This window comes from Pelobates fuscus, chromosome 12 (assembly GCF_036172605.1).
Source record: "Pelobates fuscus isolate aPelFus1 chromosome 12, aPelFus1.pri, whole genome shotgun sequence".
Taxonomy (NCBI): domain Eukaryota; kingdom Metazoa; phylum Chordata; class Amphibia; order Anura; family Pelobatidae; genus Pelobates; species Pelobates fuscus.
Window position 1 is genome coordinate 68,538,560 of NC_086328.1, and position 24,791 is coordinate 68,563,350.

At 42.2% G+C, this 24,791-nt stretch overlaps 1 protein-coding gene across 1 annotated transcript in view; it reads right to left on the reverse strand.

Moving 5' to 3' along the window:
- Positions 1–23,875: 23,875 nt before the first annotated feature.
- The window catches only part of LOC134578686 (C-signal-like), a 62,840-nt gene continuing 61,924 nt past the window's right edge, over positions 23,876–24,791 (reverse strand). Inside the window, exon 6 of the mRNA XM_063437674.1 lies at positions 23,876–24,085. Within this exon, the coding sequence (XP_063293744.1) occupies positions 23,972–24,085 (114 nt within the window). The 3' untranslated portion in view covers positions 23,876–23,971. The remainder of the gene's footprint in view (positions 24,086–24,791) is intronic.

A 24,791-nucleotide genomic window follows, 5' to 3' on the forward strand; every position in this document is an offset into this window, starting at 1 on the left:
TGGGGTATGTTTGTATGTCAACCATGATTTAAAGCCAAATCTTAAGCAAATTGAATGCGATGAGGAAAATGTGGAAGCTTTATGGGTAAATATCTGCTTGGGGGAAAAGAAGGGAAACCAACTATTGGTTGGGATATGTTATAAACCACCTAATGTTAATATTGACGAGGAACAACAGCTGTTTGAGCAAATTGAGAAAGCTGCAAATCTTGGTAACACTTTAATTATTGGAGATTTTAATTACCCAGATATAAATTGGGACATAGGGACTAGTAGCTCAGCAAAGGGAATTAGGTTTTTAAACTTGTTAAATGACACCTTCATGTCACAACTTGTACAAGCACCAACTAGAATGGACACTTGTCTGGACCTGGTTTTAACAAACAACGTTGATCTTTTGACCAACATTCAAGTAGGTGAGCACTTGGGAAATAGTGATCACAATATAGTGTCCTTTGAAATAAACTCAAAAAAACAAAAGCACATGGGGTATACTAAAACATATAATTTTAAAAAGGCCAATTTCAATAAGTTAAGGGAAGCTTTACAATATATTGACTGGCATAAACTCTTTAGTGAAAAGAACACTGAGCATAAATGGATCATCTTCCAAAAAATATTAGAAAGGTACATTTCTCAGTATGTACCATTGGGAAATAAATATAAAAGAAACAAATTAAAACCAATGTTGCTTAGTAGAGAAGTAAAACAAGAGATTAAAAATAAGAAAAGGACATTTAAAGCATTTAAATCAGACAAATCAGATGCATCTTATAAAAGATATAAGAAAGCAAATAATGCGTGCAAAAAGGCAATTAAACTTGCTAAACTTCAAAATGAAAAAATGATAGCTAAAGAGAGCAAAACCAACCCCAAAGCATTTTTTAAGTACATAAATTCTAAAAAACCCAAAAATCAAAGTATAGGTGCACTTAAAACTGAAACGGGGGTGTTAGTTAATGAAGACCAAGAAAAGGCAGGAATTCTAAATAACTATTTCTCCTCCGTATATATTTAAGAAGAACCCATGGCAATAGATGTGCAAATGATTGCTACTAAAAACTTGCAGAATAATTGTAATTGGTTAACTCAAGACAATGTGCTGCAGCAACTAAAGAAAGTTAATATAAACAAAGCTCCAGGGCCTGACGGTATCCATCCACGTGTACTTAAGGAACTAAGTGTAGAAATAAGTGAACCTCTGTTTTTAATCTTTCAAGATGCTTTTCTTTCAGGAAATTATAGACCTGTGAGCTTAACTTCTGTGGCTGGTAAATATTTGAAAGGTTATTAAGGGATAATAGTCAAGAATTCCTTGAGAAGAATATGGTTATCAGCAAAAATCAGCACGGTTTTATGAAGCACAGGTCATGTCAAACTAACTTGATTGCGTTCTACGAAGAAGTAAGTAGAAGTATAGATCAGGGTGTTGCAGTGGATGTGATCTATTTGGATTTTGCCAAGGCATTTGATACAGTTCCACACAAAAGATTAGTGTTCAAACTCAAGGAAATTGGTCTCGATGAAAATGCTTGTTCTTGGGTAGAACATTGGCTTAAAAACAGAATACAAAGAGTTGTCATTAATGGTAAATTGTCAAGCTGGACAGAGGTGGCAAGCGGTGTCTAGTGTTGTCGCGAATCCGAAATTTTCGGTTCGCAAATGGCGAACGCGAACTTCCGCAAATGTTCGCGAACCGGCGAACCGCGCGAACCGCCATTGACTTCAATGGGCAGGCGAATTTTAAAACCAACAGGGACTCTTTCTGGCCACAAAAGTGATGGAAAAGTTGTTTCAAGGGGACTAACACCTGGACTGTGGCATGCCGGAGGGGGATCCATGGCAAAACTCACATGGAAAATTACACAGTTGATGCAGAGTCTGCTTTTAATCCATAAAGGGCAGAAATCACCTAACATTGACACCTGTCCTCAAAACCCCTGATACACACTGACACAGAGCAGAATAGAGACTGTTCCCTGTCCACAGAGACCATGATACACACTGACACAGAGCAGAATAAAGACTGTTCACCGTCCACAGAGACCATGATACACACTGACACAGAGCAGAATAAAGACTGTTCACCGTCCACAGAGACCATGATACACACTGACACAGAGCAGAATAGAGACTGTTCCCCGTCCACAGAGACCATGATACACACTGACACAGAGCAGAATAGAGACTGTTCCCGTCCACAGAGACCATGATACACACTGACACAGAGCAGAATAGGGACTGTTACCCCTACATAGGGTCACTTGGCAGGTATGGATTGACACCTGTCCTCAAAGCCCATGATACACACTGGGGGGAGCTACTGTCCTCCCCAACCCCTGCGCGGTGGGTGGGGGCCATAAATCACAATGGGGGGGCCTACTTTCCTCCCCCTGGCCCCCATCCCTGCGCGGTGGGTGGGGGGCATAAATCACAATGGGACGGACCTACAGATAGGAGTGGAGTATTGTTCATATCAGTTTAATACCTTCCGCGTCTCCTATCAGTGAACGTGTATATGGCAGCCATTTTAGGAACCGCACACCTGGGACCCGAGCAAGGTCACCTATTTCAACAGGCGACATGATTTGGCCCTGTAAAACTATCCTGGATATTCTCTACAATTTCTATGGATATCGCATTGATTTATGTAACAGGGAGATGGAAGAAGATGCTTGGTCGGTCCTCTTACTTTAAATTTGGGGCACTGCGCGGGCAAGCTAATGTGCCACCAGATAGGAGTGGTGAGTTTAGTATTGTTCATATCAGTTTAATACCTTCCGCGTCTCCTATCAGAGGACATGTATATGGCAGCCATTTTAGGAACCGCACACCTGGGACCCGAGCAAGGTCACCTCTTTCAACAGGCGACATGATTTGGCCCTGGTTTGGTTTTTGAAGCCACAGTGCTGCACCAGTGGGCCTAAAAATTAGGCATGTACACATGCCTGAAAAATTTGGTATTGTTGCAGCCGCTGCTGTAGCAGCGGCCAGAAAAATTGATGTTTGTTTCACAGGCAGAAAGTGCCCTGAAACATGGCGGCTTGAACCCTAGTTGGTGGCGGATAAGTCACGCAAGTCAAACGTCATTCAGAGCTAAAATACAGCAGCGTGTGGACCATTTTTAGCCCAAGGCAGCTCATCTCATCAGGCCTTTTTTAATCGAATGTATCGCCCAGTGTCAGTCCCTTCGGGATCCATCCCTCATTCATCTTAATAAAGGTGAGGTAATCTAGACTTTTTTGACCTAGGCGACTTCTCTTCTCAGTGACAATACCTCCTGCTGCACTGAAGGTCCTTTCTGACAGGACACTTGAAGCGGGGCAGGCCAGAAGTTCTATCGCAAATTGGGATAGCTCAGGCCACAGGTCAAGCCTGCACACCCAGTAGTCAAGGGGTTCATCGCTCCTCAGAGTGTCGATATCTGCAGTTAAGGCGAGGTAGTCTGCTACCTGTCGGTCGAGTCGCTCTCTGAGGGTGGATCCCGAAGGGCTGTGGCGATGCATAGGACTTAAAAAGGTCCGCATGTCCTCCATCAACAACACGTCTTTAAAGCGTCCTGTCCTTGCCGGCGTGGTCGTGGGAGGAGGAGGAGGATGACTTCCACCTCTCCCCCTGTTAGATTCCCGTTGTGCTGTGACATCACCCTTATACGCTGTGTAAAGCATACTTTTTAATTTATTTTGCAAATGCTGCATCCTTTCCGACTTGTTGTAATTTGGTAACATTTCAGCCACTTTTTGCTTATACCGGGGGTCTAGTAGCGTGGACACCCAGTACAGGTCGTTCTCATTCAGCCTTTTTATACGAGGGTCCCTCAACAGGCAGGACAGCATGAAAGACCCCATTTGCACAAGGTTGGATGCCGAGCTACTCATTTCCCGTTCCGCCTCCTCACTGATGTCATTGAAGGTATGTTCTTCCCCCCAGCCACGTACAACACCACGGGTACCAGATAGGTGACAACGAGCACCCTGGGATGCCTGTTGTGCTTGGTCTTGCTCCTCCTCCTCCTCCTCAAAGCTACAATCCTCCTCTGACTCCTCTTCCTAGCAATCCTCTTCCAGCGTTGCCGCAGGTCCAGCAAGCGATGCTGATAAGGCTGTTTCTGGTGGTGATGGTGACCACAACTTTTCCTCTTCCTCTTCACGCTCATCTACAGCCTGATCCAGCACTCTTCGCAGGGCACGCTCCAGGAAGAAAACAAATGGTATGATGTCGCTGATGGTGCCTTCGTTGCGACTGACTAGGTTTGTCACCTCCACAAAAGGACGCATGAGCCTACAGGCATTGCGCATGAGCGTCCAGTAACGTGGCAAAAAAATTCCCAGCTCCCCAGAGGCTGTCCTAGCACCCCGGTCATACAAATATTCATTAACAGCTTTTTCTTGTTGGAGCAGGCGGTCGAACATTAGGAGTGTTGAATTCAAATGTGTAGGGCTGTCGCAAATCAAGCGCCTCACTGGCATGTTGTTTCGCTGCTGGATATTGGCAAAGTGAGCCATGGCCGTGTAGGAACGCCTGAAATGGCCACACACCTTCCTAGCCTGCTTCAGGATGTCCTGTAAGCCTGTGTACTTATGCACAAAGCGTTGTACGATCAGATTACACACATGTGCCATGCACGGCACATGTGTCAACTTGCCCAACTTCAATGCCGCTATCAAATTCTTTCCGTTGTCACACACCACTTTGCCGATATCCAGTTGCTGCGGAGTCAGCCACTTTTCCACCTGTGCGTTCAGGGTGGACAGGAGTGCTTGTCCGGTGTGACTCTCTGCTTTCAAGCAAGTCAAACCCAAGACGGCGTGACACTGCCGTATCCGGGATGTGGAATAGTACCTGGGGAGCTGGGGGGGTGCCGTTGATGTGGAGCAAGAAGCAGCGGCACAAGAGGACTCAGCCGAGGAGGTTATGGAAGAGGATGGAGTAGGAGGAGTAGAGGAGGTGGCAGCAGGACTGCCTGCAATTCGTGGCGGTGTCACCAACTCCTCTGCAATGCCACGCATTCCTTGCTTGTCAGCCGTCAGCAGGTTTACCCAATGCGCAGTGTAGGTGATATACCTGCCCTGACCATGCTTTGCAGACCAGGTATCAGTGGTCAGATGGACCCTTGCCCCAACACTGTGTGCCAGACATGCCATGACTTCCTTTTGCACAATCGAGTACAAGTTGGGGATTGCATTTTGTGAAAAGAAATTCCGGCCGGGTACCTTCCACTGCGGTGTCCCAATAGCTACAAATTTTTTGAACGCCTCAGACTCCACCAGCTTGTATGGTAAAAGCTGGCTCATAGTTCGGACAAGCCAGCTGTCAGACGCTTGGCAAGGGGGTGACTTTCTGACATTGGCTTCTTACGCTCAAACATGTCCTTGACAGACACATGACTGTGGGCAGATGAGCGGGAACTGCTCAAGGCGGGAGACAGAGTGGCGGATGGTTGAGAGGGGGCAAGGAGGACAGCAGTGGTTGACGTGGCTGAAGATGCTGGACCAGGAGGCGGATGGCGGCTTAGGCTTTGCGTGCTGCTTGTATTCATGTGTTGATCCCATAGGCGTTTGTGATGTGCGATCATGTGCCTACGCAAAGCAGTTGTACCTAGGTGGGTGTTGGACTTCCCACGACGCAGTTTCTTTTGGCACAGGTTGCAAATGGCATCGCTGTTGTCAGAGGCAGACACACACAAAAAAATTCCACACTGCTGAGCTCTGCAATGACGGCATTCTGGTGGTGGCAACAGCATGCGTTGATTGGCGTGCTGTCTGGCTGACCCCGGGTGCCGATGCATGCTGTCTGACTGTGCCACTAGCTCCTTGCGACGACTTCCCCCTGCTTCCAACTCGTCTCCTCCTCCTCTCTGTCTCCCCATCTGAACTTTCATCCTGTTCTTCTTCTTGCCGAGCGGGCACCCACGTGACATCCATGGACGCATCGTCATCATCAACCGCTTCACTTGTATCTCACAACTCAGCAAAGGAAGCAGCAGCGGGTACAACATCATCATAATCACACCGTACGTCCATGTGTGTAATGCTGCCTAACTGAGACATATCCCTGTTATCTACATCCTCTGGCAATAATGGTTGCGCATCACTCATTTCTTCAAACGGATGTGTGAATAACTCCTCTGACATACCAAGTAAAGCATCTGTGGTGCTAGTTTTGGTGGTGGCGGCAGGCGGGTGAGTGGTATCTTGAGAGGTGCCTGAAGCTAAGCTGGAGGAGGATGGTGCATCAAGGTTCCGAGCGGAAGCTGTAGAAGATTGGGTTTCCTGTGTTAGCCAGTCAACTATGTCCTCAGAACTTTTCAAGTTTAGGGTACGTGGCCTCTGAAAACTGGGCATTATTCTAGGGCCAAAGGGAATCACAGCACCACGACCATGATGGCCCCTGTGGGGTGGCCTGCCTCTGCCTGTCATTTTTTGGGGGATTAGTGGTACTATGCGTGCAAGCTGGCAGAGCACACGCTGAAGGCCTGACACCCGCTTTAAGGACCCTGACTGCTATTAGCTTACACTGGAAACCTTTTTTCTTTGTAAAATCACGCTATAGAGACACCAGATAGGAGTGGCAACTGTCAAAGTACACTGGCAGGGGTCTGCAGAGCACACGCTGAAGGCCTGACACACCCGCTTTAAGGACACTGACTGCTATTAGCTTACATTGAAAAACTTTTTTTCTTTGTAAAAGCACGCTATAGAGACACCAGATAGGAGTGGCAACTGTCAAAGTACACTGGCAGGGGTCTGCAGAGCACACGCTGAAGGCCTGACACACCCGCTTTAAGGACACTGACTGCTATTAGCTTACATTGAAAAACTTTTTTTCTTTGTAAAAGCACGCTATACAGACACCAGATATGAGTGGCAACTGTCAAAGTACACTGGCAGAGGTCTGCAGAGCACACGCTGAAGGCCTGACACCCGCTTTAAGGACACTGACTGCTATTAGCTTACACTGAAAAACTTTTTTTCTTTGTAAAAGCACGTTATAGAGACACCAGATATGAGTGGTGGCACTGACTGGGCAAATGGGCAGAGTATCCACTGTGAGCCTGAGACAGAAGCTGGCAGGCAACTAACTGCTATTCAATCTATTACAGTGAAAACATTTTTTTTCTTTTTAAATGTCAAGCATAAGCTATTGTGAAACCAGATATGAGTGGTGGCACTGGGCAAATGGGCACAGTATCCACTGAGCCTGACACAGAAGCTGGCAGGCAGGCAACTGCAATTACATTACACACAAAAAAAAAAAAAGCAGCCTGATGTTCTAGCCCTAAAAAGGGCTTTTTGGGGTGCTGTTCTTACAGCAGAGATCAAATGAGTCCTTCAGGATTGTAGTGGACACTGAATACCCTAGCCTAGCTATCAATTTCCCTATCTAATGAACAGCAGCTACACTTTCCCTCCTCTCACTAAGCATGCAGCTTCAGAATGAATCTAAAATGGATGCTGGGAGGGAGGTGGGAGGGTCTGCTGCTAATTTTCTGGAATGTGTCTGCTGACCGTGAGGCACAGGGTCAAAGTTTGCTCAATGATGACGAATAAGGGGCGGATCGAACCGCCCATGTGTTCGCCCGCGGTGGCGAACGCGAACACGCTATGTTCGCCAGGAACTATTCGCCGGCGAACAGTTCAGTACATCACTAATTGTCACCAGTTGGAACTCGTTTCCGGATGTTATGGTTTTGAACTTTATCAGTCTGTGATGTCACTTCTGAAAGAGGAGGAGAAGCCTATTCACTGTGGATACTATACTTCCTATTGCATTTTGATTGGTTCTTGTTTTCACTTTTCTTTGCTGCTGTGGAGTTCGTAAAGAGAGTTTAATGCAAAATACTCGCCTCCTGTCATTATTAAAATTTAGATTATAAGTACACTAATGCTAGCATAATCTTCAATTCAAGGACACTGGTGGGTTACCAACTTCCTTTTCTAGCAATGAGACTCTCTTGGTTTTGTGCCAGATACTGTTAGGCATAAATTATTGTTGACAACCTCCCCTAAAATATCATCTTCAAAGAATAGCTGCATAAAATCCAGCAAACTATTGTAAGAAAAGTCAGCCTAAATTCCAAGAATGGCAGTGAACTCAGGGATGTCAGATGTCAGGTGTGAAATCATTAAGGGGTACCCAGTCATCGCCATGAGCAGTGTCAGGAGAATCAGCAGTTTTTAAACTACGCTGGACGTCCTCACGCTATGCATGAGCACCGCCAACGTCGCCGGAATCCCCATAGGAAAGCATTGAAAAATGCTTTCCTATGGGGAGGTCTAATGCGCGCGCGACCATTGCTATTAGGTCTAAATGCTACAATACAGAGGTTGTCTTTCCTTTTAACAGATTTCTGATTTTGCAAACATTTGTTGTTGCTTGTTTTATATCCCTCCCATCAGATGTTTAGCATGGACATTACACACGCTTATTATCTGAATTAGCTAGGAATAAGGAAAATGGGTTGGGTTACAAAGTTTAAACCATCCATGCATTTAACCCCTTAGTTACCAGACCATTTTTAAATTTTCTTACTGTTAAGGACCAGGGCTGTTTTAACATTTCTGCTGTGTTTAGCTGTATTTTTCCTCTTACTCATTTACTGTACCCACACATATTATATACAGTTTCTCACCATTAAATGGTCTTTCTAAAAATACCATTATTTTCATTAAAAAAACCCAGTGCTAAATAGTTGTCCTGAGTTTAGAAATACCCAATGTTCGGCCTGGGTTGTCAGACAGGTCCCTCAAATTAGAATCAATAGAATTACTTAATTATGTAAAAATATTACAATAATATGCATATAGAATTTAAATATATATATACATATTTATATATTTGAAGTCTACGTGTATATTTATGAAATTATTTATGTTATTATGTATATGGATAGATATATTTCGTTATATATATATATATATATATATATATATATATATATATATATATAATATCAAAATACAGTTAGAATAAAATTACATATATATTTTTATTTACTTACCGTATTTATATTTTATAATATATACAATATATATAGTTATTATATATAAGTGTGTAATTTAATTATAGGTGTATTTATATATATATATATATATATATATATATATATATATATATATATATATATATATATATATAACACATTTGATAATCCCCCGCACTCACGCTTAATTATGTATCCACTGCGCCGGGTGCCAGGCATGAACTCCAATGGAAATATTGCTGCAAAAAACTGCCGCTCACCGGACTTGTAAAAATCCAAATTTTATTGAAAAAAGAGTTAAAAAAGAGACCAACGTTTCAGTCCCCGCTCGGGACTTTCCTCAGGGTAACAGAACAATAAATACAATGACAACATACCAACAATATATAGGTAAATCTGATTGGTAAAACTCACCCAGGTGCATTGAAAACGTGTGGACCGTGTACTATAGCCCTATAGAAGGGCTATAGTACACGGTCCACACGTTTTCAATGCACCTGGGTGAGTTTTACCAATCAGATTTACCTATATATTGTTGGTATGTTGTCATTGTATTTATTGTTCTGTTACCCTGAGGAAAGTCCCGAGCGGGGACTGAAACGTTGGTCTCTTTTTTTAACTCTTTTTTCAATAAAATTTGGATTTTTACAAGTCCGGTGAGCGGCAGTTTTTTGCAGCTATATATATATATATATATATATATATATATATATATATATATATATATAAAAATATAAAAATACACTTAGTATGACAATTATAGATATGTATTATATAGATATAATATATGTGTATATATATATATATATATATATATATATATATAAACAAAGTCAGGAGGGCTGCACTCACCTAAACATGCATTTATTACAGGGTGCTACTGAGTGCTATATATATATATATATATATATATATATATATATATATATATATTTATATTTATTTTTTATATATGTACTAATATATATATATATTTTTATTTTACAGATGCAGGGAGTCCCCTTGCAGGAACCATATGGACGCGGCACGCGGGGGGCTTAATTTGCCAAGGGGGGGACTGTCTGGCCTGTCAGGCAGTCCCCCCAGACCAGGAACAACAACGATCACCAGCAGGGGAACGGCGGCGAGCGTGTAAGCACTAAGGAATACCGCATACAATACCTACATATTTTTTTCAAGCTTACCTATTGGTGGTGATGGCAAAACATAATTTTTTGACTCTATGGCCATTTGCTAAAGTTACTGTTGTGGAATCAATCAAATAATTGATGATCTTGCATATCTGCCCCTGGCCAAATTGAAGTATGCGTGGATGCTTCTGAACTAATTCACACCAGACACAAGTTTCAGGTTAATGAAAATACTTGAGCAAGAGTTTATTCCAGGGGGACGGCATGCCCCTTATAAAGCAGTATTACATCATATGCATTGTCAGAGATAACAGAGAATAATACATCAATAATTGGTTAGGTGTTAAGTGGTTCATCTATTGCTCTTCCTACCGGGTGTGATGTCACTGGCCAATTTAGGTAAATCATGTATAATGCTGAATAATGCTGAATATGGTTATGCTGAGTAAATAGGGTTGGGTTAATATTTTTGTCCACAACAGTTACTATATAGATTTTTTGATTTTTTTTTTTCAGTGCTGCAGATATATGGTCTACTTTACTTGCATTGTTGAGTGCAGAAGCAGGAATAATTTCTACTCACATAATGTAAAATAGTATTTGACACCCATCAGCAAGTGTGGGGGGGGGGGGGGAGGGGAGGGGTGATAGGAAAGGCACATGTGGGGAGAAACACTAATATATATATATATATATATATATATATATATATATATATATATATATATAGGCATAGCCATCATAACAGATCAGGGGGAGGCAGGTCATACCAATATCTGCTACAATATCCATAATAATCTTATTTTTTATTTTTTCTGCCTTATTCCATGCTAACACTATACCATATCTTAAGTCCTGGTTGATTCTTGAAATCTAAAACAAGGTGGCTAGGAAATGTGCTTATATGTTGTTTCCTCTTCATTTAAGTGGATTCAAGTTCGCATACCTATAATCTTGTAAATCTTTCTAATTTGAATTTCTCTATAAACTTAAATGGATTTTGCATAAGCTAATTAACAGTATTGCATGATTTTCATATCTTTCATATCCCCTTTTTCCTTACTATGGATTGTAAATAATTGTATATACTTTAGTTATCATGTGATGGTTCATTAACTTATGAATTTACATACATATATATATATATATATATATATATATATATATATATATATATTTTTTTTTTTTTTTTTTTCTTCCCCTCATTTTTCTTACCTGCTTTTTAGGATGACTTAGTGACGACCTACATAAAGGTCTAAATGTGTATAATTAGTGAGGATCTAACATTTGGTGGATTATGTTCTCCACCAGAAGGGCTTAAAGTCAGTGTAATGTTAAGTTCCCTAAAGGGAACCCATTGGTGTGTCAGTATTACATAACTGACGCTTACAAAGTAGTACGGCATTCATTATTTACTTTACTAAGTGTACAAAAAAAGGATTTGCAGTAATTGCAATAATTTTCAGTTTTACAGGTGACGTAAAGCATTAATGAGTGGCCTTTTGATACATTTTCTTAATTTTCACATTACACTCGATTATAATAGATCCATTGACTTATGGTGCGCTGCAGAATTTAGGGAACGTGGGACATTTATTACCCAAGTCATTTTAGTCTATTAGGTATGAGTGCATTCAGATGACCCGTGGAGTTTGTAATAATTTCCAAAGGCCTTTTAGGCAGAGTTAAGTGCAACTATAGGGGTCTTTACCTTACTCATAATAGATCTTCATTTATTGGACACATGACACTATGTCTAAATATGGGTTAACCACTACCAGTATTCTCAGCACGATCACCATTTATCATTTTTTTCATATGGTGACACCATGTCAATTGCGGTATGTAATGTAACTACCCTGTGTCCAATAGGAATAGCCGATGCCTCTATTTACGTCGGCCATCCCCACCCTCTGTTTCGGCATCAAATCCGGAGTGGAGGAGTGTTATAACACCGCCCCCTGACCAATTGGGATAACCGATGTCTTTGTTTACATCGGCTACCCCCGCCCCCTGTCCTCATGGTGACAGGTATTGAATCCGGATCGTATTTGAGCAATTGCCGGATCAACACAGATTCCGGCAGCCCCATCATGGACATGTCGTGGGCAGTACATCATAGATGAAGGTACTTACCATTACCTCCCTAGCTAAGGTCTATTCTTACGATAAGGCTCCTCCTAGTTCCATCTACTCACTATCAGTTACACGCCCCCTGACAGGGAGGTTGAATCACTCAACCCTTTACCATACACAGCAGCGCTGAATTTTGTAATCAAGGAGGGGTATATATTTTCCGGTCTTTCCAGACCACATTGAATGCTCCTGACGACGGCGTGCTTACACGCCGAAACGCGCGTTGAGTTATTTGTTTATTTTCACTTTACTCACTAGGTAGCACTATGCACGTATTTTAGTTAGTTTAGTGTGTGATTCTTTTTAGTGGAGAAAGGGACAGGGGCTCTTGTAGGCACTAGTGGATGTCCCACTGTGCCGAGGTATTTTAGGGTCAGCCTAGCTTCTCAGCTTATGGGTGGCTGTGTGGGGTTTGGTGCAGAAAGGGAGGAATTGGGATTTTCTCCGTCTTTTTGCCTATCAGGATTTTTTCCTTTTTTCCCAGTTAGCCTTTTTTAACTGAGAGCCGGCTGACATATCTCCAGTACCGCTGTAGCCTCATTAGCAGTCTAATTCACTGGCTAATAGCAGCCTCCTGGTTTGGGGCTACCCCCTTCCACTAATTTGGTATATACATCTTTTTATTTTATTTAATTTTTTCCTTAGTATTATTAAAGGTAGGGCTTCCTTTTTTACTATTATCCTCCTCTCTGGACCCTTGTCCGTCTGTCTCTTTTTCTAATAATTTTGCAGTGCGTTATTCCCACACTAGAGGATAATAGGTGGGTGTCTGTGGAATTATACAACATATCCCCTATTTGTGGGGATCGTTTGGTATTCTTCCCTTCGTTCTTCATTATAGCTCCTTATTGATTTTCATATCTGTACTCAATATCGAAAGATCAACATTGCTTTTTTTTTTTTCACAGCAAGCAGAGTATAGTGGTCCAGTGATAGCAGAGCTTGGGTTCATCATGTTAACACAATTTTAATTTAAAAAAAAAAAGGATAATCCTGGGGATAACAGGGTAAAAATCTATATATAAAGAAAATACACTTAACTAAATACAGCAAAATAAAAATATGAGATAAAGCGGGCCCATTGTGGGGAGTTTTAAACTTATCCTATGGGTTCCAAACTTTACATTATGATGGTGCAACAAATCATTGTGGTCAACTTATACATACATTTAATATGAAGAATGTTCACTTGCACAGTGTCTAAAATTGGTACTGACTTCTGAAGTAAAATGACACTGATCTAAGTCGAAAGTAAAGAAAAATATTTTAGAAAGTAGTTGTATTTTGTGTCAGAAGGAGACAACTTTTGTATATGTCCACCACACCTGCATGTAGGTGCCTTCTTTTGTAGAGTTCGGATAATGCATAACATATCTTGACATTCCCCTGACATTTAAGGAAACTTACCTTATTTGTTGTTTTATTGCATTATCTAAATAACATGTAGTGCATGGAAATGATGTCCTAGAGTATGAGCAAAGTTTTTAAAGTTTAAAAATCTGGTACAAAACTGCTTTTGGCAAACTGTCCTTGACTACAGTATTCAATATTTTAAGTAAGTACACTGTTCATTGAAGAACAAGATAACTAGAGTAAATAATTGGTATTAACGAGCAGATGTATGTCCCCTAGTCCATTGATCTCCTATTATATACCTAAGAATAGATTTTTTTTTGATTTAAGATTATGGGACATATGCAAGTTTTACAACACGATAGTCCAAATGGAAAAACATTTGGCCTAGAGAATCCTTACATATGTTACATGATTTGCCTTTTATTCCAAGTACAGACAATTAAGAAATCAAGGCAGCACAACTAGATGCCAAATGTGCACAAAGAGTGCTACATACAGTTTATTTGAAGGACCATCTTTTTCAATGCATGTTAATTAAATACAGTGGTACCACAATTCGTCACCACAACACTGCCTCAGCTTTACAAAAAGTGTTAGAATTTAAACCCATGTTGCTACCATCGTTGAAAGGACATGCATTGCTTGACTTTATTTTTTTAAACCCGCAAGCTTTTAAACAAATTGTGATGGAGCTCCTGTACTCAGACTGTGTACCTCTGTCAAATTAGCTTCCTAGCTGCAATCAGGAACCCTGGAGATTCAGTTGCCACATCTTGACTCGCATCTCTTTGCAGATATGCCAGGCTGCAGTGGTTATAGTCCTCCGCAGTGGTTATAGCTCTCTGGAGACTATTTCTCCTGTGAAGCAGCGATTTTATGGGGAAACTGGGAGACACTGTAATACACAGGGACACTTGGAGACTGAGACAGGGAGACACTGGGAGCAATCCATATATACAGTAGAATTAAACTGTAAGTAGTTTTTTGTTGAAATTACAGAATTATCTTATGTCACTCCTTGTGATTTACATCATGTTTTGTCACGCATACAAAATGTATTATGCAAATTAGTTAGGCTGTTTTTTTTTCCCAAGAAAGGTGGCAACCCTAAATACTGTTCACATACTCTTGATTAAGTATGGAAACTTAAGAGGGATGTAGAGGACTGTGTGGAATGGCTTACAATGAAATTAGTTTAGGTAATGCTGACTTTGCTGTCTCTCACACTGCAGCATGTTCCCTTTCTTCTACACTCGCTACATACACCTTTTTTCTGTCCCAAACTATATACCAGGAGCTTCTGCCTGCTGGTAAGAAGGTAAGGAGACAAGTGTACATGTGACTGCTAGGGGACAGTACTTAGAAAGAGTGGAGCGAGTGCATTAGACGTATTTATGCCAAGCTCAAGGTGCTGTCTGCATAGTATGCCCTTAGTTGGCCAGCCTACATGACTGGCAGGCAGCCTGACATGCATTCATGCCAGGCTCTCCTTCAAATACTTTGGGCAGACATGCCTTCTTTTTGGGTATGTTCACTCCTTTTGGCAGTTTTGGTTACGTTTGTGTCAGTGGCTCACCCTTTTACCCTGTCTTAACTGGACACTGATGTTAGGGGGTATGGATTTACTTGAAAGATAAAAGTGTGAGATTAGCATAGGGTATGTGTTGTCTCATAGCTGCATCCTATGAGTTCCCTCAAGCACCATCTCCAACAGATACATGACGCTTGGGAGGTAGAACTGTTTGTGTTTTTGGTCGATAATATTTTGTCATTAGGCCCATCATAATTGTCAGCACCAGGCCCACTTGGCTCTTAATCTGGCCCTTGGCCTGCAGGGGCCTAAATTGCAGGAGGGGGACTGCCTGGGCTGTCAGGCAGTCCTCAAGAAGTGGAGCGATAGGAAGAGAAGTCTGCTCCTGGGCTCAAAGCCGTTATGGCGTTCTATGCCTTTAAAGCCCATTGAATGCAGCACGGCTAGTCTAATTTACCCATGATACACACGTCAAAAGAATCCCACAGAAACAAAACATACAAAACTCATGGATAGAGGAGAAAAAATGTAAGTGTCCAAATGAAAAGGTAAAAAAATATATGTTAAATGTAAATAAAGGCAAGCGGTAGGGAGTATAATATTTTGAAAAAGTGACTTAAGGAAATAAAAACTGAATGGTAAAAAAGACAGTGGCACATTAAGTAAAGTTCTATTGTGCTGCTAAAAGTGAAAAACAAACCAACAATTTTTGACTAAGAAAATGTTAAAATAATTAACCCCTTAACCCCTTAAGGACACATGACATGTGTGACACGTCATGATTCCATTTTATTCCAGAAGTTTGGTCCTTAAGGGGTTAAGGACCAAACCTCTGGAATAAAAGGGAATCATGACATGTCACACATGTCATGTGTCCTTAAGGGGTTAAATAGTAATTTCTCTGGATCAACTATTTTGTGTTTAACCCCTTAAGGACACATGACATGTGTGACATATCATGATTCCCTTTTATTCCAGAAGTTTGGTCCTTAAGGGGTTAAGGGACATGCATCACTTTGAGCTAATTTGTCGCGATTGAAGGGGCTCTCAAGCTCTGTTCCGGTGTGGTCTCTGATGCTGCTCGCTGCCAAGAGTGCATATTCTGATGACTTCCAGGGTCACGTCCATATGATGTATCCACTGGCAATCTTGACACTCCAATGGCATTGCTGGTGATGCAAAATCTTCGTTCCACTATCTGCAATTTTGTGGCAACGCACTCTTTAATATTTTGGTGACCCAGATTACACAGTGCCAAATTAATTCACCTTCATTTCAGTGGAGAAACAAACCACTAGCAAAAAAACACAATAGTTGGAACTATAATACTTGACTGGATTTAACAATTTCCTATAGAGAATGAAAGAATAAAGGAACACAATAGTGTAGGAGTACCAATGAGAGAGATCTGTAAGCCTGAATCTAACACTTACAAGATTAGAGCCAGAATATCCACTTGGCTCAACAGTATGGCATAATAGGGATGCTATGGATAATCCTAGACCCTTTCCTAATGTCACGGTCTCCAGCTCACAGCCACATGTGACTGGGTGCGGTCAATTGAATAAAGGCAGGCACTTACATAAGTCGCGGCAGATCACAGCCAGATCTGCCGGGGGTGTCCATCCCCAGGGAGCACAGTGTTCCTATGGACGCCGACTTCTGTGATATTGGCCACATATGTGTCAGGGCTTACCTGGGTTGGGAGTCCGGCAGGCAGAGATGTATGCTCACCCTTACAAGAAAACACAGGCCGAGGTGGTCAGGCAAGAATTCACCTGGCCTGTGAGTCGGTGCACGGGGGCTGTGCAGGATAATTCTGAGTCGCGGTGCAGGAATGGATAAACCAGGAGAATAGTCGTGGGAAGCCAAAGGTCAGAGGAAGCCAGAAGTCAGAATAAACGAAAACACAAGCTGGAGTCAAGAGCAAACTGGAGAACAGGAAACAGCAAACCAATAACCAGAGCCAAGGAACTGACACTGCCTTCTGGGAGAGGCAGTGTTTTATACCTGGCTAATGAGGCCATCAGCTACAGGTGTGCTGAGAATGTTGGAACAGCCACAGAATAACGTCCAGCCCCCAGTGCTGGATACAAGGCAATATACAAACTTCAGGCTGAATGGTGGCTCAGAGGAGAAACAGCAGGCTCAGGACTAAAAAGTACCCAGGTTCAAATCCCTTATTGGGCACTTCTGGGGCGACCTTGTCTGGCAGTCTGGATGTTGCGGTGAGAACCATGACAATATGTAGCCCTGCCTCTGGCGGGGTCGGAGATCACGTGGACGTGAGTGCATGGCACACACGTACGCTCTAGAATCAGCTGATCCCTGCAAACCAATGACCGTTGGGAATGGACTATTTAAACCCATTTTTGTATCTCCTCTTTGCCCTGGTTTCCATTACTGTTTGGTTATGCGAGAGCGCATTCCTGTATTTGACATTCTGTTTTTTTATATTGGCTTGTCCTGACTATTCTTACTTCTGGCTTTCTGACCCTTTGGCTTTTGACTTCCCGTGTTTGCTCTTGTCTGTACTCCTGACCTTGGCTAGTTACTGGTTGTAACGGAACCACTGGCACCCCGACTGGATACCTTCCGTTGATGGATGCTCCTAGTGCTTCCCGAGGACTCCAAGCACTCCGCCAGACACTATAACCACTGCAGACCCCACGAACCGCCGCAGCTTGGTTGGGGTCTCGCTGTCTTCACCCACTCCAGTAGGTCAACCTCTCCGAATTCCAGAGAGCAGGAACAAGAACCAGCTCTTAGCAGAGCTTAGTGATTATACCCTGGGGAGTATAGTGATTATAGTTCTCCAATCCCCCAAACATGAGCCGAAACTTCATGAAGGTCCAAGATGATCTGACTTTAATTAACACTCACAGACTTTTATGCAAGTCCCCATGCAAGGGGACATCCCACAGGGAGGGACAACATGTAACCAATCCCGTACAGTTAAACATAAAAAACACCCAGCACAAACACATAAAATCCTCCCCTCTGCCTGTGATATAATTACCGAACACAATGGGTTAATGTAATTTATCACAGACAGGCAAAATACACTTTTTCTACATATACTATAACTGTAAAAATATGCATTCACATAAACATTACATATTCACAATCAATTCATTCAGGGGAACAACATATTTAAAAATGGCACGAATCAGACCAGGGGTTTAAAAGTTAGCAAAAGTATTTTTTTAAAACCCACTGCCAGCATGGCTTTCCGGCCCAAACCAGTTTCACAAGAGTCCTCTATCCTGGAGACAATGGAGAGGTAATCCAATTATATCCAGGGTTAAAGGCAGACTCCATTGAGCACATGTTAGCAAAAGACACAAAAAGACACAAAAATACATAACTCCTATCATACTGAATAGCCCCAGATGGCTTGGATCTGAGCGCTCAATATATCCGAACAGCGCTCAGATGCCACAAACACAGTCAAATCGCCATGGGGTTTACGTCAAGCATGGGCTGATGAGAGGGCCATAGTCATGAGGCAGGAGGCTGGCACTCAGGCTCCTCCAACAGCCATGGGAAAAGGGTCGCTTGTCACCTAACCACAGGGCCGGACTGGCCCACCGGGATACCGGGAAATTTCCTGACAGCCTTTATCAGTGATTAGGCTCCTGCGATCCCGGCCGGCCATTTGCAAGGTGTGCGGCTGCACAGAGCTCCATGGGAGCAGGGGGAGCCAGGCGGCCGGCACACCTCACACATGGCCAACCGGGATCATAAAAAAAAAAAAAAAATGCGGCGGGGCTGAGCCTAGTGTGCGCCGGGGGCGGGGCTTAGCGCGTGGCGGGGGCAGAGCTTGCGGTGCGGCGGGAGCCCTGGCCAACTGCAGCATGGGAAGCAGGAGGGAGTCCCTGCTTCCCAAACACCCAGACTCCAGAAGCTACAAGCAGGAGGTAAGAAGCAGGTCAGTGTGTCTGTGTGTGACTGCCTGTGAGTGTGTGACTGTGTGTGTGTGACTGTCTGCCTCTGTGTGTGTGTGTGTGTGTGACTGCGACTGTCTGTGTGTGTGTGACTGTGTGTATGACTGTCTGCATGTGTGTGTGTGTGTGTGACTGTCTGCCTGTGTGTGTGACTGTGTGTGTGTGTGACTGTCTGCCTGTGTGTGTGTGTGTGACTGTGTGTGTGTGTGACTGTCTGCATGTGTGTGTGTGTGTGTGACTGTGTGTGTGTGTGACTGTCTGCATGTGTGTGTGTGTGTGTGACTGTGTGTGTAACTGTCGGCATGTGTGTGTGTGTGTGACTGTCTGCTTGTGTGTGTGACTGTCTGTGTGTGTGACTGTCTGCCTGTGTGTGTGACTGTCTGCCTGTGTGTGTGTGACTGCCTGTGTGTGTGTGACTGCCTGTGTGTGTGTGTGACCCCCTGTGTTTGTGACTGCCTGTGTGTGTGTATCTGCATGTGTGTGACTGTCTGCCTGTGTGTGTGTGACGGTCTGCCTGTGTGTGTGGCTGTCTGCCTGTCTCTGTATGTGTGGATGTTCACCTCGGTGTCAGTGACTGTCTGCCTTTGTGTGTGTGCATCTGCTAGTAAGTTAGCGAGTGAGCTTCTGTGTGTGCGTGCGCGTGCATCTGCTAGCGAGGGAGCCTCTGTGTGTGCGCGCCTGCTAGTGAGTTTGTGTGTGTCAGTGAGCTTGTCTGTAGTGAATCTGTGTGTTAGTGAGCTCTTCTGTAGGTAGCATGTGTGTGTCAATGGGCTTGTCTGTAGGGAGAGTGTGTGCGCATCAGTGAGCTTGTCTGTAGTGAGCGTGTGTGTGACAGTGAGCTTGTCTGTAGTAAGCTTGTGTGTGTATCAGAGTTTGTCTGTACTAAATGTGTGTGTGTGCCAGTAACCTTGTCTGTGTGTCATTGAGATTGTCTGTCAATGAGCCTATTTGTGTGCATCAGTAAGATTGTCTGTGTCTGTGAGTGAGTATACTTTACTGTATAATTTAATTACCCTGAAAGAACTAATATTTTGAATTAGAAGAAAAAATGTATCAATAATATATATATATATATATATATATATATATATATATATATATATTCAGGGCATGACAACCATAACGGTTGTCATGGGCCCAGCGGTCCTGGGGGGTCCGGACTGCTCAGGTCGTCCCGGGCCATACATTAGCTATGTGCACACATATATAGTGATAAACGCTATATATGTGTGCACTGCGGGCCTGTATTCTGCAGGGGGCCCAGCACACTTGAAATATACTGCCCAGCTACTCTGCTCTCTTGAAGTCTCGCGAGCTACGCGATCGTCAGAGCATTTCCACGGGTTACCATGGCAACGCTCCGCACGGCTCGCGAGACTTCTACAGAGCAGAGTAGCTGGGCAGTATATTTCAAGTGTGCTGGCCCCCCTACAGAATACAGGTAGCGGGGGGCTGCACCATGCCTCAGGACCTCTGGCTCCAGGGCTCCAGCCAATGTGATCTCCCCCCATGGCCACAGGTGAGATACAGGGAGGGGGGAATAAAACATTACTATTAATGGATGGAAAAAAAAAACTGTAGGCTTTTCCCCCCACGTTTTGCAGCCCCATACATTTACACACACTATTCACTAACATTTGCACACACTATACACTAACATTTACACACACAATTCACTAACATTTACACACACTATACACTAACATATACACACACTATACACTAACATATACACACACTATTCACTAACATATACACACACTATTCACTAACATATACACACACTATTCACTAACATATACACACACTATTCACTAAAATTTACACACACTATTCAATAAAATTTACACACACTATTCACTAAAATTTACACACACTACATTCTTACACAAACATACACTCTGCATTCACTATAAACACACACTACATCAACTACACAAACACACACTCTGCATCTAATATAAACCTCATGCATACATTATACACACTGCATCCGTTAAACACACACCGCATCCACTTAACACATGAACTCTGCATCTACTACACACATTCTACATCCACTATACACACACCAGAATCAATACACACTGCATCCCTGTGGGCTGACTCGGGGGAGGGGGGGGGGGGGGGGGGGTTCTGATTTCTGATGGAAGCCCTGTGTATTATATATATATATATATATATATATATATACTGTTGTACCTTGCACTCAGGCTTCAAAGTTGTGTGACCGGGTGCATCACCAGGGCTCCAGTATCCCGGCAATTGAAACAGTTGGCTGCACTCTCAGATTTCCTTAAAACTTAACTTTTATTTAAATATTTAAGAGAAGATCAACGTTTCAGTCCTTCTTGTGGACTTTCATCATGATCCTGATGTTTTAGTCCCTCTTGTGGACTTTCATCAGGATCATGATGAAAGTCCACAAGAAGGACTGAAACGTTGATCTTCTCTTAAATATTTAAATAAAAGTTAAGTTTTAAGGAAATCCGAGAGTGCAGCCAACTATTTCAATTGTATATATATATATATATATATATATATATATAGATAGATAGATAGATAGATACACACACCCTACATAGCATAATGACTTATGGGGCTGGCAAAGATTTTTTTCCAGGGCTGCTTCATATCCCCAGTCCGGCCCTGCCTAACCATCTAGGGACAAAAGGCGTTTTGTCACACTGGTTATTCGATTTACGTTTATTCCAGCCATTCTAAGGCCTGGTAATATGTTTTTCCTTGGTTTCTTTATTTAGCGTGTGTGACAAAAGCGATTTTGCCACTGGTTTTTGGAGAGGACTTCCATGGGAAAATGTGCCTCTTCCCCTCCCCCTTTTTCCTGTCCTATTGTTTCTTCAGCAGGGTGTTGTCCCAGGGACACTGCCAGACCAGTTTAAACTGTCTGCTTTGTCCCTCCTCAATCTCCCATCAGCCCTTGCTATTGTCTGACCCCACCCTTCCTTGTACTATAGTGCACTGTTAACATTGAAAATAGACCAGCCGCACAGCCTAATTCTCTGCAACTGTTTTGGGTATGAAAATGTGTGTGTGGTCGGTCAAAAGAGACTTCCAGGAATTTCCTGAACCCCTGCTCTGATCTGGGTGATTTTTGGATATGTTGTTCACCAAGATCAGGGCTATCAGGGTTGTAATCAGGGGGTATGTTTTTAAGTGTTTTCCAGACTTTGTAAAAATGTATGTTTATTTTCTGCTTAAAGTTAATTGAGTTAGTTCATTGTCTTCGTTAATTGTATCACAGGCAGATGGGAGGAATTGTGTACACTGTATGGGAGTGTCTGCATGTAAACCTCTGTTTTTTTTTGGCTTGTATGTTTTGTATTTGGTGCCCAACCAGGTCCACCTGGGCGTCACCTTTGCTGTATAACTTGTATAAAAGACCAGTGTGTGCCATTAAGCTTTGTGTTCCTGTTTGACCCTCAACACGTAGTGTTGTCTTGTGATTGGAGGGGAACTGCTATAATCACACTTGGGATTACTATACTTTGTATACTCCCCTGGGCTCTAATCAATCACTTAGCTCTTTTAAGAGCTGTTCCTGTTAAGTTCTCCTGAAGGAGAGGTCTCTCCCACACGGTCTTGGATGTCAGAGGTTGATCCAGGGTGAAAGGAAGATGTCGAGATTCCGGTTAAGCTACGGCAGTTGTGAAGTCTGCAGTGCTTTAGTGTGCGGTGCTTATAGTCATTGGCGTCAGCTTAGAAGCATCCGTTAACAGAGGTACCCAGTGATCTGTTACACAGAGTTTGACTTAATACTGCATGTTGGGCCACTGTACTGTCCTGACACCTAAATGGTAGATTGCAGCTTTGGCAGGTGGTGGTTCTGAATACAATACAGCAATTTCATACCATATACATAGGTATATAGAAGGAAGATATATTTCACAGGTAACCATAAAAAAAACTTTTTAAAAATAAGTTTAAAAAAAATCTAAAGCACTAGTTTACAATATCTAGTATTGGGAGAATTAAAAAAAATGTGGTTCCGGACTGCCCCTTGCACTTTTGGGATGCAAGTTGCATTCCACTCGCTGCAGCCTTTCCTTCTGGCATCGCCAACTCGTCATGCCATTTCCTTTTTGCCTGGTTCTTCTTTGGAATGCATTGCGCATTCCACCTAGTCTATTAGTAAGAATTCTTAACACTAAAATAGGTGGAACGCACAATGTATTCCAAAGGAGAACCAGACACAAAGAAAATTATATGGAAGCGCACTATGTACTATATATTGTGCATTTTCTTGTCACATATTACTCATGTTAATATTTCTGTATTGGAAAACAATGGGTTGGCTGCACTCACCTAAACACGCTTAAATAGGGTGCTGCTGGGGGCCAATACGTACAGTAAAAATTAAAATCCAGCGCAATCTTTCTGTATTGCACAGACAGACAACCAATGCTGTGCTACTCACTCATCCTTCCCTGTATTGAGGACAATATATGTGTAATAAGCGCAAGAGCTAACTAAATTTGCACTTGGCAATTCGTATAACCAGTATAATGAGCTGAATAATAGTGGTACTTTAAAGAGGGTTAAAGATCAATTGTAAAACTTTGGCTTACATTTTGTTAAAAAAAACATATACAACTTATATTTATAAAACTATTTAACCAGAACAAGCAGTATACAAGGAAGAGTAAAAACCATTTATTAACCAATTTATTTATGGAGTTTATAGTTTGATTTGAGGTTTAAAAAATTACAAGCTTTTTTTTTTTTAGATATAAATGAATAAACAAATAAGCAAATGAAACTATAAAGTCACTTTTTTCTTAACCGGTGCTCAAAGATGTAACTTAAAACACTGGACTTTAATTAGTGTAATGTTATTGAAATCGGGAAGTGTTGCCTCTGTCCCATTTCACCAGGGGATGATATTTCCCTCCCAGTCAATTAGAATGCCAATGGATTTTTCTGAAAGATTGGGCAAAACTTTGAGTATTCCTTTAACACTCTGTTCAACAGTTAGGGTTGCCTGAAAAACAAAAGTATATATCAGTACATGAAGAAACTTAAACCTATATAATATCTTGTTTGGCTTTACCTATGGCTGTCCGTATACATAACATAGCCAACATTACAGATTTGTGGTGTTTAAATTCAGTGGGAGACCTGCTAGATTTATGGTGGCTATGCCCGAAAATGCAATCTTTCTAGAAAAAGGTAGAAAATAAACTAAAGGTGGTAGTGGACCTCCAATTTCAATTAACGCTGGAGTTAGTGTTGTTGTGGCATATAAATAAAGAAGTACATGGGGTTAGGATTTCTTTGGGAATCTTATTAATAAAAGCAGCAAAATAACTTATTCCACTTCATTGGTAACAGATAAAAAATACCCACAGTTAAAGAATGGTATGGTAAAATGAATAATATTTTTAAAAAAAATAGAAACCTTAATTTACAGGGGGACAAAACACAGGAAGAGATGGGAACCTTTGGAAAAGTCTTAGAATAGTTCCCATAATAGGAATTGTTTGGGTACTATAAATTCGATCCAAGGGGAGGTTTTGTGAAGTTTTGTAACTACGGTGGTGGAAAAAGCTCTGATTCAATGGGGGGGAGGGAGAGAATTTATACACTTTATTTTATTTTTTTCCTCCCTGAATGCTCCCTTTGCTCTCCTTGCCTTCCTTCCCCTTTTTTCAGGGAGGGGCTGGCAGTGAGTAAAAATGGCAACAAAC